General features: G+C 39.9%; 1 protein-coding gene across 3 annotated transcripts in view; it reads right to left on the bottom strand.

The window, feature by feature from the left end:
* The window catches only part of CAMTA1 (calmodulin binding transcription activator 1), an 825382-nt gene that overhangs the window by 796066 nt on the left and 12743 nt on the right, over window positions 1-16573 (bottom strand). For 2 of the 3 annotated variants that reach the window (XM_045546243.1, XM_045546247.1), the window contains exon 2: window positions 529-598. In XM_045546243.1, the coding sequence (XP_045402199.1) occupies window positions 529-598 (70 nt within the window). Of the gene's footprint in view, window positions 1-528; window positions 599-12447; window positions 12555-16573 lie in introns of all 3 variants that reach the window. The other variant, XM_045546242.1, reaches the window with a different exon arrangement.

Below are 16573 nucleotides of genomic sequence, written 5' to 3' on the forward strand. Positions count from 1 at the left end.
CTCTACTCTAAATGAGGCACCCAGAAAGGATTTTACATTGCCCTCTTCTCATTTAATTCTCACAATAAAACATAAGGGCTTAATTAACCCCATTTTACAGATGAGGGAACCTGAGGTTCACATTAATTTGCCCAGTGTCCACAGCTTCTGAGTGGCTCAGTTGGGATTCAAACATGACCTGTGACTTTTCCCACAATACCACACAGCTCCTACTCTAAGTTATCTGGTGTTGGACACTAGAATTATAGAATTGTTATATCAATATCAAACATTTGCAGAGTGCTTTCAATTTTCCATATGATTAAATCTTTTGACTTTTTAATCCCCACAGAAACTTTATGAGGAAAGCATTCTTTTTACTCCCCTAGAAGGATTAAGTAACTCATCTAAGATCACACAGCAGTTAAATGCAGAACCCAGGTCTCCTGAGTCCTGGCCAAAAGCTGTTCCCACTGCACTAGATGACGGAATGACTCTCACTGCCAAGCCCACCCCTTCCTGTAAGTCAAAAGCTTTTTCAAATCCTACCTTCTATAGGTGGCACGGTGTTGAGAACACAGTAGGTGCTAGTTCCGCAGAATACACTTTGGGAAACGCTCTAAGGAAACAGAAAATAAAATGTAAAACTAATCTTTGAAAGAGATATATTCTGGCTCTTCTGTGATATTCCTGCCAAAGATGCAAAACCTGAATCTAATCATGAGGAAACATCAGACAAATCCAAATTGAGGAACATTCCGCAAAATGGCCTGCAATCCTCAAAAGTGTCAAGGTCATGAAAGTCAAAAAGGACTGAGAACTGTTCTGTGTTAAGAGACAATGGAGAGACAACCAATTGGGACCCAAGGTTCTGATAAGACATTTTTCTACAAATGTCACCGCGGGGTAAGCTGGCAAACTGGAATGGTATTGGAGGACTGCAGGGTAGGAATGTCTCCATGTTAACTTCCTGATTTTGATTACTGTATAGTGGTTATGGAGGAGAATGTTCTTAATTGTAGGAAATACATGATACAGCATTTGAAAGTGATGGAACACATCAGCAACTTATTCTTAAATGGTTCAAGGAAAAGGGTCTTTTCACTGCAGGCTTAAGGTTGTTTGAAAACTTCTGTGTGTGTGAAAAAAGATCTATGCTGGTGAACATTCACTACTTGTGAAATTTCTTTTAGTGGGAAGCATATGTGCTGTACATAGAGTGAATTTTTCCTAAGAAGAAGCAATGTCACATTCATTTTGCAGCTCAGTCAACATCAACGACATTATTAACCATTTTCCAGTAATAGGCCCAACACCCAATACATCCAAAAAAATCTTCTGATGTCAACTCTTAGTGTGGCAGGTGGAGTAAGGGGAAAATTGGAAGACAAGGTCTCTGGCTCTCAGCCTGCTTCACTCAGACAAAATTAAAGTTTTCTTATAAAATCCTAAACAATAGTAACTAAAAAGAAGAAAAAATTTCTCAAAATCTTACCAATTATTTTTAGTCCTATCACTATATTTTTTGTTTGGCTGCAGTATTACATAAAATTTTAGATTATTCATCCTGCATTATAAACCATATATTTATATACTTAGAAAACCAAAGATAGTTTACAAGTTCAACAACCAACCTCAACATATTATATTTAAAATATAAAGCACTCAGTTCTACTACTTACTAGCTGTCCTTAAGCAACTATTGAACCTCTCTGATTACCTCTTTAGAAAAAGGAGAGGATTTTTTTTCTGCTATTTCACAGGGAAGGTAGGCGAATTAAATGGGATAATACAGACCAAACTGCTTTAAACTCAAAAGTGCCATGCAAATATAAAATGCTATTGTTACTACAGTTAATAAGAATAATCTTTAACAATGTTAACACTTTCTAAGAACAAACTAAGGACTGCCTGAATTTTTCATGCCAAAAAGAGTGTTGAAATCTGACTAAACTTGACTTCCATGAATTTTTAATTTTCCTCTCCCTATCCATGACCAAGTGCTTCAGAAGCCAAATTATTTTCAGGGTCCACATAAGTCTTTCTCTATAATCTGACTCTTAGCTACCAGGATGACCTTCAGCCCCTTAATTTTTCTTTTCTGTTTCTTGTACTAAAACTGTTACTGTCCCTCTCCTATTTGATATAATCAATAGCAGTTAACTATGGTAACATCTGTGGTGACATCCATGTCCAAGCATTCTCCCTATAAGCTATGGACTAACCTCAGAATTCACGTATCCTTTGGAAAATTCAACGTTAGTTTCTACCCTTGACTGTGGGCACTGAATTACAGCACATTATGCAAAGTGGCTGATATAAAAGTCAGCAGTACTCTGACTTCCTGTAACGTCTGCAAGAGTCGCCAGCAACAGCCTACTGATTACATGAATGCAGCATCCATCTCATTTTAATGTAGTTTCTGAATTGAAACTTGAAATTTTATCATGTTAAAAATAATATCATTTTCTGGCTTCCTATTATCAAAAAAAGACAGCATAAGATTACTACTTTTCAAGACATCTTAACAATGGTCTTAAGTCAAAAGTTTTCAAAAATCACTAATCAATGGGACACACTAATGATGAATGGCTTCATAAAAAAAGATTTTCTGAGACAGCATCTCGCTCTGTTGTCCAGGCTGGAATGCAGAATGCAGTGGTGTGATCATAGCTCACTGCAGTCTTGAATCCTAGGCTCAAGTGATCCACCTGTCTCAACCTCCCAAGTAGCTGGGACTATAGGCACATGCCACCACGTCTAGTTAATTTTTTTATTTTTTTAGAGACAGGGGTCTTGCTATATTGCCCAGGCTGGTCTCAAACTCCTGGCTTCAAGCGATCCTCCCGCCTCAGCCTCAACCTCCTGAGTAGCTGAGATTACAGGCGCAAACCACCAGGCCTGGCTAGTCTGATGATAAGTGAATTAGTGAAAAAATATTCCAAATAACAAGTAGGAAGAATTAAGCACTAAAAATATACATAACAGAAATGTTATGGACAAATACCAATCATGCTTTCTCCACAGCACTGCCATAATAAACAAAGTCTTAATAGTTAATTTAACTAGGAAAGAAGTTCACATAAATTGAGAGTGAAATCAAACAAGTCATTCTATCCTTAAAAACTATAGGTTCTCAACGCAAATAAGCCAAAGCACAAGAAAACATACATGATGAGAAATGGCTTCCTTGTATTAGATACTCCCATGCCACACACTGAGTGAGGAACTTTCACAGACCACTCATTGTTTTGATCTCTCTAGATACCTGTCTGCAATACTGAGGAGGCTCTGCAACCAAGCGGGGAAAGCCAGTCTGAGCAGCTGCAGAGTCCAAGTGGTCGTATCTCAGCTCCACCACTTACTGCTGAGAAGCCTCTCTGTCCACAGGACAGCACGGCAGAATGGAAAAGCACAAGCTTTCAAGTCAGACAGATTTGGGTTCAAGTCCTCCTTTAGTGGCAAGTCTAAAGTACTCTCCTGGCTGACTCTTCACTTCAACTGAGACCCCTCAACCTTCAGGAAGCCTCTCGCCCACAGGGTTAGGCAGCCCTGCTGGTGCCGTTACAGAAGCCTGTGCTTCCCTCCCCCAGAACACATCCCTCTTTACTGCAGCTCCTTCCATTTGTTCTACAAACATTAAAGGAACACCTAACATGTGCCAAACACTGTTCAAGGAGCTGGGACACAGCAGTGAACGAGACAGACAAGGGTCCTGCCCTCCTGGAGGTACATTCTAGTGGGGGGAAAGCAAAATGGTATATATTCCAATAGGGATAACTGCTATAAAGGAAATAAAATATAGTGATGCATTACTGTAAAACTCAGTAGGATTTTTTTTCATTGTTTCTGAATGTATAACTATGGTAAAGAGAATATCTGATAATCAAGAAACCTGGATTTCATCCTTAACCTAATCAATGATTCTCAGCCTTAGCCAGTCCATCTAGGGAGATCTAAAAAATAATCAGGCCCAGGGTGCCATCCTAACCAATTAAGTCAGAATGTCTGGGGATGGGACCCAGGCATCAGTGTTTTTTTAAAGGTCCCCAAGTGGTCCCAAGATATATCCAAGGTTGGGAACCACTGAAATACCAACAGTTGTATGACTCTGGGCAACTCTCTGACTTTCCCGGTTTTCCCAAGAATCAAATGGGAGGTTGACCTTGAGCAGGGCTTCTCCAACTGTAATGTACACATGGGTCATCTTAGAATCTTGTTTCACACATTGACTGCCATGTGAGTTGTATTTAACTCAAGCTAGTTTTGAGGGCCTCATGAAGCAAAACCCTGCAGTTGGTTAGTGAAAATCTTACTTGCTGATGTTCTTATTGTTATATTTAATATTGACAATTCTAAAAATGTGGATTGTGCTGCATATAACTTACACACAGAAAACAGTAAAAAATAACAAATTAGAAAGGATCATTTTGTTTTAATAAAACACTGTGGCCCCGGGGCAAAAAAATTTTTTTTCCAGCGTGGCAGTCAATGTGTTAAACATAAGTTCTGGCTCACAGGTCTGAGATTCTGCCTCTACCAAGTCCCCAGGTGATGCTGATGCTGTGATTCACAACCACACCTCGAGTACCAGGAACCAGATGATCAACCTAAAAAGATGAGGAATCAGATAAATGATCTAAAAAAGATTCTTCCAGTCCTAACATTCCTCAACTGTATAATTCCTTGAATTCCTAATAGACTAAAAATGTACTTTTCTCTGTTAATATGTACTACAATACAAAATCATACCAGAATATGAAGGCAAGATAATTAAAAGAAACTATAGGGATAGCTACTCTGTTAACCACAGTGCCCAGGGTCTGACAGAAGTACCCAAGAGGAGAGATGCAGAACTCTACAATATATTCAAAAAGTATGCTATCTAGTTAAGGAGACAATACTTAAAAATAAAAGTAATGAAAAGATAATATATGACTTAAAAGCTAAGATGAGCGGCAGATGGTAGCAGTGCAGAATTTCAGTAACTATCTGGGGTACGAAGCAGAAGCTCTTTGAAGGCATGGACTGCGTTTCATCCATCTTGTCTCTCTTCAGAGAACCTAGCTCAGGATGTTACACACAGGCATATAAATCTATTATATACAAGTATATATAATATACACACACAGTTTGGATGATGGACTAATGAAACAAAATGCTATATAATAAGTGATTATAGGCTTTGGAACAGAAAAGTTACATAATGAAAACTGTATTTACAGTTCTTTGAAATAAGGACTGAGAATGTTTAAGTCTCCACAGAGTACCTTTAAAACTGAGGCTTCACATAGCTTATTAAATCAAAGATGAAGAGAGGCCACACTGAGCACAATAAACAATTGTACCAATTACAACGGATACATTAAAAATTTTTTGTCACTTATTCTATCATGACTTAAGTTGATTCTTGAAATTCATTGGTCAGTACATACAACATTACATATAAATAAAAAAAGTAAAGCAGAGTCTAATTTTTAGCACCTTTACTAAACTCACCAGTCCTACCTAGCATTCTAGACATCAGGCCCAGATTAGTTAGGGAGACTAACTCACAGAGCACACTGTATAACGGCTCAAACACTATAAATTTTACTTCCTGCTTGTGTAAAATCCAAAACAGGTGTTCCTGGTGGGCAGACAGCTCTCCTCCAAGCAGTGGCTCTGGTGCCTGTCGCCAGCTCTCCTTCCAACTCACAGCGGAAGACTTCCTAGGTTACTAGACCCAGAGGGTTTTAGGGGCCAGGCCTGGAAGCGGCACACTTCTCTGCTATCACTCCACTGGCTAGAATTTGGCCACAACTACAAGGCGGCTCGGATACACCAGAAGAGGAACCGAGTTTCATGATCAGCTAGCATCTCTGCCACAATATTGTCTGTATATTGCTTTTTTTTTTTTTTTTTTTTTTTTGAGACAGAGTGTCACTTTGTTGCCCGGGCTAGAGTGAGTGCCGTGGCATCAGCCTAGCTCACAGCAACCTCAGACTCCTGGGCTTAAGCGATCCTACTGCCTCAGCCTCCCTAGTAGCTGGGACTACAGGCATGAGCCACCATGCCCGGCTAATGTTTTTTGTATATATATTTTTTAGTTGGCCAGATAATTTCTTTCTATTTTTAGTAGAGACGGGGTCTCACTCTTGCTCAGGCTGGTCTCGAACTCCTGACCTCGAGCGATCCACCCGCCTCGGCCTCCCAGAGCTAGGATTACAGGCGTGAGCCACCGCGCCCGGCTGTATATTGCTTTTTAATTACAGAATAGTCACTCCTTTCAGAAACATTTTCTGCTAACCTACAACTCCACTTTTAATCCCTAAGGCCATTCAGCATCTAAAACCAATCTAGTAGTTTTCCTTCTCCAATAAATCTTTTTCTAACATATTCAAAATCAGATTGTATCAAGTGCGTCCTTGAAGGGATGTCTGGTTTGTTCATCCCAGTATTCCAGTACTTAATACAATGTCTAGCACATAATAGAAGCTCAAATATTTGTAGAATTCATAAATGAATGACATTCCCAAAGGTTCATGGGAAGGAAAGAGTGGTCCCTTCTCTTGCCCCGGTGATGGTGATGGGATTTACTAAAGGCCTTCTGTGTTTTTTAAGCACCTCTCTCCCTCTACTAACACCACTGAGTTGCCACCTATCCTCTGGTCCCCTGGACAACTGTTCTGATTTGCTGTGACTTGGTGCTGTAGCCACAAGACAGAAGCAAAGGACCAAACAGGAAGACATCCTAGATAAGGCCTCTCTGTCAAGCAATGTTGTGGATATTTTTTGAGAAAGAACCCTATCTCTTAATTCATCCAAGAAATCAAGCAACACAACAAAAGCTACTTTAGACCCACTGAGAACTAAGACAGTTGGGGGGAATATTCAGCAGTTTTCACGGATATCAACAAAGCTAAACTACAATTGTGGGCTAAAGCTCAAGCCTGCTAAATAAAAAAGAACACAGGGTCTGTCAAAAGACATGCTTTGGAGACACTCCGTAAAATTGGGTTAATGGTCTTAAGAGACTGATAAACCAACATACACCCCTAAACACAAGTAATTTTATCCTTTTTCTGAACCACAAAAAGTTAGAAAAAAATTATGTGGTACAGTACAAAAATATTTTGTGCTCACATATTACCTCTTCTCAAAAAGTTTAAAATATGCCATTAAGTGCTACTATAATAACCCTCACAACACTCCTATGGGATAGAGACAAAATTAAAGTATACACTCAAGTTAAAAGCAAAAAGTCTGGTAGTAGCCAGCTTCCTACTCCTGGGGCAGGCTAAATAAAAAAATGAACCGGTAACCTCTAAGGTAATTGGGGCACAAACCATTTTAGGCTCTCAAATTGAGTTCAACACCTAGAATTGAGTTCAAAAGCAAACAAGCAGCTAGAACAGACCGCAAAACAGTTGAAGTTCTAAGAAGCTTACACAGGAACTAACACAATATATCAAACCTGATTTATGGCCTGAGAAATCAGATTAATTGATTCATTATTACCAGAGATTCATGTAAAGCGTATTTAAAGTGATTTCACAATTTAAAAAAAAAATTATTCTTTCTAGATATGAATCACACAGTATCATTAGAATTTTCATAAATTTAATTTGGCTAGGAAACCAGTATACTCAGCAGTCTGAAAATAATCAAAGAGAATTTATTAAATGTCTACATTTGTAGAAATAGATTCCAGCAGAACACATTCAGGAAAAAAACAGTATGAAACTTAAAATTACATTGTTTTAGTAGAACTTATTGCTACTAGTATTAATAATATTTTTAACTCCTCAGAGATACAACACTGCAAAACAGCAACAAAATCAACCCAACAAACTAGGCATCCTATTCGATATGAACATTCAACAAGCATTTTTATATACAAAATCTTGTTTTGATCCTAAAAGGTAGCAAAGCAGACAGTAAGCCCACTGTAGAAAAGGAGACACCAAGGCTCAGGTGCAGGCACTTGGCCAAGGCTGCAGGCTGGGGAGGAGCAGAGCTAGCAGCAGACTAGGTTTCCCTCCACAGCCTGTGCTGTTTCCACAGGAACACAGGGCTCTCTCCCTAATAATGCAGCAATGCTCCTCCACAAAGAAATAAGACAAAAGTTTGGCAGAAAAGTAAACAAGTTGTTCTGACAGAAAGCTAAAGCAAATGTACATACTGAGGAAAAGCAAGAAACACCCAGCTGTTTGGCTGGGAGGTAGACAAGCTAAAGCAAAGGAGAGCAGAACTGAATGCTACCACGTACATGGATCTTACCTAAAGAAAATCTTCCATGCTTCTCAAACGTTTTTTGGCCCATGAACCACAGGCCACCCACCAACTATCACTACTTTGCTACTGCCCAAAAAATTAAAACTTCATCAGAACTAAACGGGAGAATGACAATGTTTCTCCTAACAGAGCAATGAGGCATACGCCAAGAAAATGGCAGCCGTGGCCCCCGGATGGAGTCAGCTATTTGGGAACCTCACCTAATCAGACACAGTTGGAACTAGGAAGGAAGCCAAGACACACTCTGAAGGCCAAAAGAGACATTTACGAAGTCCATGCACAAAAGCTCACATACTTTACTGCAAGAAGAGGCTTTCCGATCCATATTCCTAGCTTGATTACTATTAAACTATTCACAATTCTAATAAGCTTAATTATCAGGTTGCCAAGCCCAGAGAAAATCAGAAGCAACAAATCTGAGGGAGGAAAAGACAGATTAAAAGCTGACATACAAGCAGAAGCAAAAGAGTGACAAGGGACAGCAAGGACAGACTGTTTTTGAAACAAAAATGACACAGGGACTTCAAAGGTGCAGGAGTTTGGGGTCATTTATCCTAAAAGCAAATACTCTAAGGCTCTAAAACAAAACAAAACAAAAAATCACAGTATAAAATAAAGCCCAGTTTAATAACTTATGTACAATATAATGAACCAAAGTTAATAAGGAAAATGTAAGTTCCACATATAAGTTCTATTCAACATAGGGAAAAGTAATACAGTTTAATGCCATTTGTTTGCATATCACTTTACAGTCGATAAAATACTGCCATATAAATTACTGCAGTGGATCCTCAACAAAATCATAAGGTAAGCAGGATACCTCCAAGAATTTGCTGGTAATAATTCTATTTTAGCAAGGCAGATGGGTTTACCAATGGTGATTACAATACAGTATGTTAATTTGTCTAACAGGAGAGAGTACATAGAAAGGCACCTGCCCCTTGTCAAGGGATGAAGAGGGAGGGCACAGAAGGCTTCCCGAGAAGGGTCACCACATGTCTGTGTCTTAACCTTCACCTGGAACTTCTTCACTTCCAAAACTCTGAAAGATCCCAATCTTTCCACCTGCATCCTGCAGGGCCTCTATCTGAAGAACTGTTCTACTGCCTTCCAGCCCATCCTCCCTGCCTACTGTAGAGGACAGAGTTTATGACAGCCCTCTCATGATCCCCACCTCCTGATGTTAACACCTTTGTGTAACCCCTCCCCTTGAGTGTGGGCTGAACCTAGTGACTAATCAGCAGAATATGGCAAAGGTGATGGGCTGTCACTTCGTGATTGGGCCATACAGATTCCGACTTATGTCTTGCTAGCAGCCGCTCCCTCCCTGGCTCTGATGGAGAAAACTGCCCTCCTAGAGAGGTCCAGGGCAGGAACTGAGGGCAGCCTCTGGCCAACAGGCTCTGAGCTCTCAGTCCAAGAGCCCACAAAGAAGTGAGTCCTTCAAACAACCACAGGAGCCGGAAAGCAGATCCTTCCTCAGCTGCAGCTTCTGATGAGAGCTCAGCCCTGGCCAGCACCTCGACTGCAGCTCGGGGCGGCGTACAGGAGCAGCAGGCCCAGCCAGCTCTACCTGAATGCCTGACTCACAGAAACTGCAAGATCATACACTGGGCTGTCTGAAGCTGCTAAATTTGTGATAATTTGTTACAGCAGTAATACATAACTAATAAATCCACAGCCCAACAGGCCACTGATTTCTTTTCTCAACTTGGACTTGAGCAATCATTTCACCATCACTTCTACCAGTATTCTGCATATACCACCAAATCCCTGAAAGAATCATCTATGCTATCTCTTTCATTCTCTCAACTCAGCATCAGACTGACAATACCAGTACCTTTTCCGTGGTCCTCTGGCTATTCAAACTCTGCAACATTACAGTGGACCACCTCCTTTCAACTCTCTGCACTAAGTGTCCCTCCATTTATATTCCGTTTGTTCCATTACCTCTCTGAACATTCTTTCTCAGCCTCTACTGGTCCTCTCCCCTCTGGTGACACTGGATGTAAGCACTCACCACACTTCTGCCCTCAAGTCCCTTCTCCTCTCCCCTGGCAATCTCACTCACTATTATGACTTCTAATTCTTTTGAACAAATTCAACCTAGAGGCACTGTTCTGGACAGAGTGACTTAGTAATGAGTGAGACAAACAAGGTCCCTGCTTTCATGAAGATTCTACTCCACCAGAGGCTGTGTGGGTGCATCTGTGCTTGCCCCACCAGATCTACTCACCGCCCTTCTTCTCCGTGCCCTGTGCCCAGGAGGCTGACCTCTATGGACTCCATCACCAGGGCTCCCTTGCCCTCTGGAAGCCCAATGAAGGAAAAAAACACAGAGTGATATGAATGACTCCCTAATCTTTAACCCACATTTCCAATGTCATGCTGTATATGCACATTCTAAGGCTACCCAATGACATCTAAACAGAGCAATATCTTTGAATCTATTCTCCCCAAAACGTCTCTCTCCTGTATTCCCTATGTCAGTCTGGCCTCACCAAACTCTCAGTTGTGGTTCAAAATCTGGAAGTCACCTTCCCACAAGGCACACATTCAGTCACAGAACTGTCTCTCTCTCACACACATACACACACCCCTCAGCCTCACTAGCTCTTTCCTCAACCCAGTGCTGTAGACAACTCTTTGCAAGAGTGATTTCCTCCCAACTCTAGTCCTTCCTATTTGCTCATTCATTTACTCATTCATTCAACCAACAAGCATTTACTAAGCCCAGGTACTGAAGCCTCTGACCTCTAAAAATGTACATTTAACTGAGGGAGAAAGAGAAGTAAACAAGCAACTCCAATACGAACTAAAATGTGTCATGACTGGAAAAACCATAGAGTGCTCTGGTGCACACAGGAAGAGCACCCAATCAAACCTGGAAAAGAGGCAAGGTCAAGAAGGCTTCTTGGACAAGTCTCGTTTAAGCTGAAACCCAGAGGACAGGGAGAGTCAGCAAGAGCGTATGTGTCTGTGTTCTGAAGGAAGGCGCACCTTCTAAGTCAAGACAACAGCAATATGCAAGGCCTAAACCCATGAGGAAGCATGGGACCCCGGCACAATCAGAATCTAAAAAATTTAACATGACTGTAGGGTAGAGAGGATGCTGGAGAGGTAAGCAGGTGGCCCATATCAACATCTTACAGGAGAATCAACTTTAACCAATCAATTCCACTCCTCTGGTTTAAAAAAAAAAAAAAACAACTCTAAAAGCCACTTCCAGAGCAGAGAATAAAATCCACACTCCCCAGTCTAACTTTCCAAGCCCCTAACAACCTGACCCCTACCTACTTCCCAAGGCTCATCTACCCATATGCACCAAGAATTCCAGCCACTCCCTGTACTCTCCTGACTCTATGCCTTTGCTCCATTTCCTCTGCTTGAAATTTCTCCTCCAACCACCATGTGTGCCTGTCAGTGATTTCAGATCAAATTCTACTTCCTCCCAGAAGCCTTCCCAGTCCCTCCAAGTGCCTCAGTACAGCATCACGACCTGCCTTCAATCAGTTACATCCACACCTGCTCCCCAACAGACTGCGTTCCTGACAGGCTTCTGAGGTACATATGAACTGAAATAATCCTAATTTCAAAGACTAGGAAAAATGTTCAGAGAAATATTCATTTTACCACTACTGCATTTCTAAGTGGCCAACAATGGAAACTCACATAGAAATAATTATTTTTAAATTATCAATCAATCAAAAGCCTAGATTCAATCAAAGCCTATCAATCAATCAAAGCCTATCAATCAAAAGCCTGTCAATCAATCAAAGCCTATCAATCAATCAAAGCCTATCAATCAATCAAAGCGTATCAATCAATCAAAAGCCTAGATTTCTGTATGTTTTCACATAAGTATCTCTAAATAAAAATGGCTATATAAGTTTAAAAAACAATACGTAAACAAGCTCAGAAAAATCAAGTTACTTTCCTATTGACAAGGCACTTAAGAGGCAGAGTGAAGACCATAGCCAAGTCTTCAGATACTCTTTCCCAGACGTTATAAACAGCCAGAATATAACCAGAGTATCCCACATATCTCACTAACCAGCTCATCCAGTTACTTGGAACTTTTCCCCCTAATTCTTCCCACAATTAACTCCCATTTTCTTCCAGAGCTCTGCTCAAGAATCCTCCCCCAACCTCTCAGATTAGTCAAACCCCTTTATGACACGCTGTACTTGCCTGCACACCACTGAGTCCCAGATGTAATTTCCCACATGGCATCTTGATTGAAGTCCTCTCCCCCTTAGCTACATGAGGACAGGAACTGGGTCTATCCTTCCCTGTGCCTGGCATAGATAGGCACTTAATTATTTGTTGAGTAAATGAACTGACTTAAAAGTGTAACAATAACTGATGTTCACATGGCCTCTGCAGAACAAGATCCTAAAATATCTTCTGACACCTCCAAAAATAATAACAATTCTATAAATTTCAATGTCACAATGTTATATTAATAGTAATATATTCTAACTCCTTGATAATTAAACATTCATGTATGTAATCTGCTAATTCTCTATTAACAAGATATGTGTTAACCGGAATACCACATTTTTCCTAAACATGCAAGACATCAGCAAACTTTCACATCAAAAGAACATATACTACAAGAAGCCAACCTGCAGGCTATACAGAATAGCTATTTGCTCTCTTGGAACCTGAAAAGTCCAATCCAGTCTAAAAGTGATTTACAGTATTTCACCAAGGCAGCCTACTGTATTAATAAATTACAAGAATAGTATGTTTTTAAGGCAAGATGTTTGGGTGCTTAGTTAACCAGGAGTTCCTAAACATATAGCAGATCCATAAAACAGATTTAAACCCCCTAAATAGATCCATACATTTAAGATAATCCCTATTATATTCCTGTTGCCTTTTTTGTAGAAACTGACAAGCTGATCCTAATATTCATATGGAAATGCAAGGGACCCAGAATAGCCAAAACAATCTTGAAAAAGAAGAACAGAGGTGGAAGACTAACAGTTCCTGATTTCAAAACTTACTACAAAGTCAAGACGGGGTGGTGTTGGCATAAAGACAGACATACAAGATCAATGGAATAGAATCAAGACTCCAAAAATAAACCCACACATTTACAGTCAATAGATTTTCAACAAAGGGGAAGAAATGAGGAAAGAATGGTCTTTTCAACAAATGGTGCTGGGACAACTGGATATCCACATGCAAAAGAATACCACTGGAAGCCTACCTCACACCACATACACAAAGTAACTCAGATTAATCAAACAACTAAATGTAAAAGCTAAAAAAATAAAACTCTTAGAAGAAAACATAGGTATAAATCTCATGATCTTGGATTAGACAATGGTTTCTAAACATAAGTGACAAAAGAAAAAAATCAGATAGATGGGACTTAATCAAATTTAAAACTTCTGTGCTTCAAAGGACACTGTCAAGAACATGAAAAGACAACCCACACAATGGGAGAAAAATCATATATCATATATTTCAAATCATATATCTAATAAAGGATTGATATCCAGAATACATAAAGAACTCCTACAACAGAACAGCAAAAAACAATTGACTCAATTCAAAAAGGGGGAGGATTTGAATAGACATTTCTCCAAAGCAGACATACAAATGGCCAGTAAGCATATAAACAGATGTCCAACATCATTAGTCATTAGGGAAATGCAAATCAAGTCACAATGATATACCACCTACCATCCACAAGAATGGATATAATAAAAAAGATAGACACTAACAAGTGGAGCAAGGACGTGGAGAAAAAGGAACCTTCATACATTGCTGGTGGAAATGTAATATGATGTAGCTGCTTTGGAAAACAATTTGGCAGTTCCTCAAAAAGTTGAAGAGTTAACATATGACATAGCAACTTCACTCCTAAGTACTACCCAAGAGAACTGAAAACACAAGTACACATAAAAAACTTGTACCAAACGTTCATAGCAGCATTTTTCTTGACAGCCAAAAGGTGGAATAATTCAAATGTCCATCAATTAGTGAATGAGTAAACAAAATGTGGTATATCCATCCATACATTAGAATATTATTCAGCCATAAAAGGAATGATACATGCTACAACATGGATGAACCTTGAAAACATTATACTAAGGGAAATAAGCCAGTCACAAAAGGACAAATACTATATGATTCTATTTATGTGAAATGTCCAGAACAGGCAAATCCATGAAAGAAAGAAAGTAGGTTAGTAATTGTCTAGGGCTGGGAGACAGCAGGAATTTGGAGTGATGAAAGTTGTGGAATTAGTGGTTACAGTTGCACAACCTTGTAAATATACCAAAAAAAACCACTGAATTATATATTTTTAAATAGTGAATTTTATGGTATGTGAATTACATCTTAATAAGGCTATTATTAAAAAGGAATCAAATCCCTTTAACTACTAAAAGTATTTTGATGGTTATATTTCTTTAAAAAATTGTATACTTTCCTCTTTTGTTAAGCAGAACATACCCAAGCATTGCTTTTCTGAATACACTCAAGGTCATCACTATGAAACATCAATTACTAAATCCAGAGAATTCAATGGTGTGCAGGCTGTTAGCCCTTTACATAGTACCTCCAAACTAATGTTCTTTCACAGTCTTCCACCTGTCTTCTGTAATTCTGTTTCCTCCTGCTACCATGAGAAATCAAGAAAAACAAGAGATTAGAGTCAGGAAGGAAACTAAGGAAAAGCCAAGTGAGTGTGCATACAGGTAGCCATATACGCTTAAACAGGGGCTGTTTTCTGTTTTCTTCCCCCCATACCCACTTTAGCTAAAGGCAACATCTCCCTTTCTTACTAAGGATGCACATCTCCAACCTTTTATATTTATTGGTCCAAAATAAGGGGAAAAGGGAGAAAACCCACCCAAATAAGTGAACTGTGGAAGACCTTAGATGGTACTGACATTCCCCCAAATAGCCTCATTCTACCAGAGAACACTCAGAGGGCAAGACTGCACAGACCATAGCATTCCAGGGTGTCCTGCTTCACCACTGTTCAAAGCACAAGCTTTGGGATGGTTACTACCCACCACTGACTTATTCCACGCACACCCAGGCTCACTGACTAAGGACACTTAAGCCTCCTATCTGAAAAGTTTAATCACTATAGCAACTGAATATAAGAAACCCATTTAGGAGTCAATATCCCTTCTTTTACACTGATGGAGACAGAGTTGGGTGACAGGACCCCCTGCTACACTCCCCTTCTCACACAATCTCCTCCCACCCCAAGATCCTCTAAATGATCAGCAGGCCACTGGATCCCAACCAACCTTCTTCCATCACCGACCAGACCGGGGTGAACACCTAGCCTATGGAAACAAAGTGACTTGGCTGAGAGGAGTCCAGTCAGATCCTCAGTCTTGAGTATTTAAATATAGAGACAGGAGTCAGATGACGGTGAGGGAACTAGAGTCAGAACATGCAGAAGCCACGACCAGGGCCACGGCAAGCCACAACTGTACGCAACTCAAGCACAGAAGCTACATGTGAGTGGAGAAAGCCCAGCTGCGAGGAGAAAACAGAAGGGTGCAGAGAGAAGGAACAACACAGATGGGATCCCAGCTCCGGCGGAGAGGGGTCTCCAGAGAGGACATCTACTCCAGACTGTCCAGGTCTAGTTCCTACTGTCCAGCTGCACTTCAGTTTCTGTCCTGGGAGGTTGAGACCGCTTTTACTCTTCTTAGACTAAAACTGCCTTCACTTGGCCTGAGTGGCTTGTGATCTTTGCAATCAAAAGTGCTCTAATCTAAAGTAGGACCTTCTTACCTTCCCTGACATCACCCTCTATTTCCTAGTGTCCACTAAGAACCTCAGACTTTTCTGAATAAGCTAGCCAATCCTCTTTACAAATACAAATATTGCAAAGATTAATATCTCACCTAAAAATCACTTTCTGTATAAATGAACCTCAGGGCCTGATTGCCATCATTTATTTATTTATCTATTTTGTGTGTGTGATTTTGACAGTTTATTTAAAATAAAACCTCTCGCCTTGGGGTAACGAAAATATTGCCATATATTTACTGTTAGGACTTTATTAATACTTGTCTCATTAAGCTTCAAATCCATTTGGAATTTTTATTTTTTAATTGTAAAAAATACATAGTATAAAATTTACCAATTTACCATTTTACCCCTTTTCAAGTATAAAATTTAGTGGCATTAAGTACATTCACATTGTTGTGTACCACCACTAACCATTGCTTATGTTTAGAAGCATTCTGAAAATCATGCTTTTTAATTTTCATTAAACAAACGCTCTGTCTCTATTCCTTCATCAAATGACAAGGGCAAGGAACCTCATCAG

This window comes from Lemur catta, chromosome 3 (assembly GCF_020740605.2).
Source record: "Lemur catta isolate mLemCat1 chromosome 3, mLemCat1.pri, whole genome shotgun sequence".
Lineage (NCBI taxonomy): Eukaryota > Metazoa > Chordata > Mammalia > Primates > Lemuridae > Lemur > Lemur catta.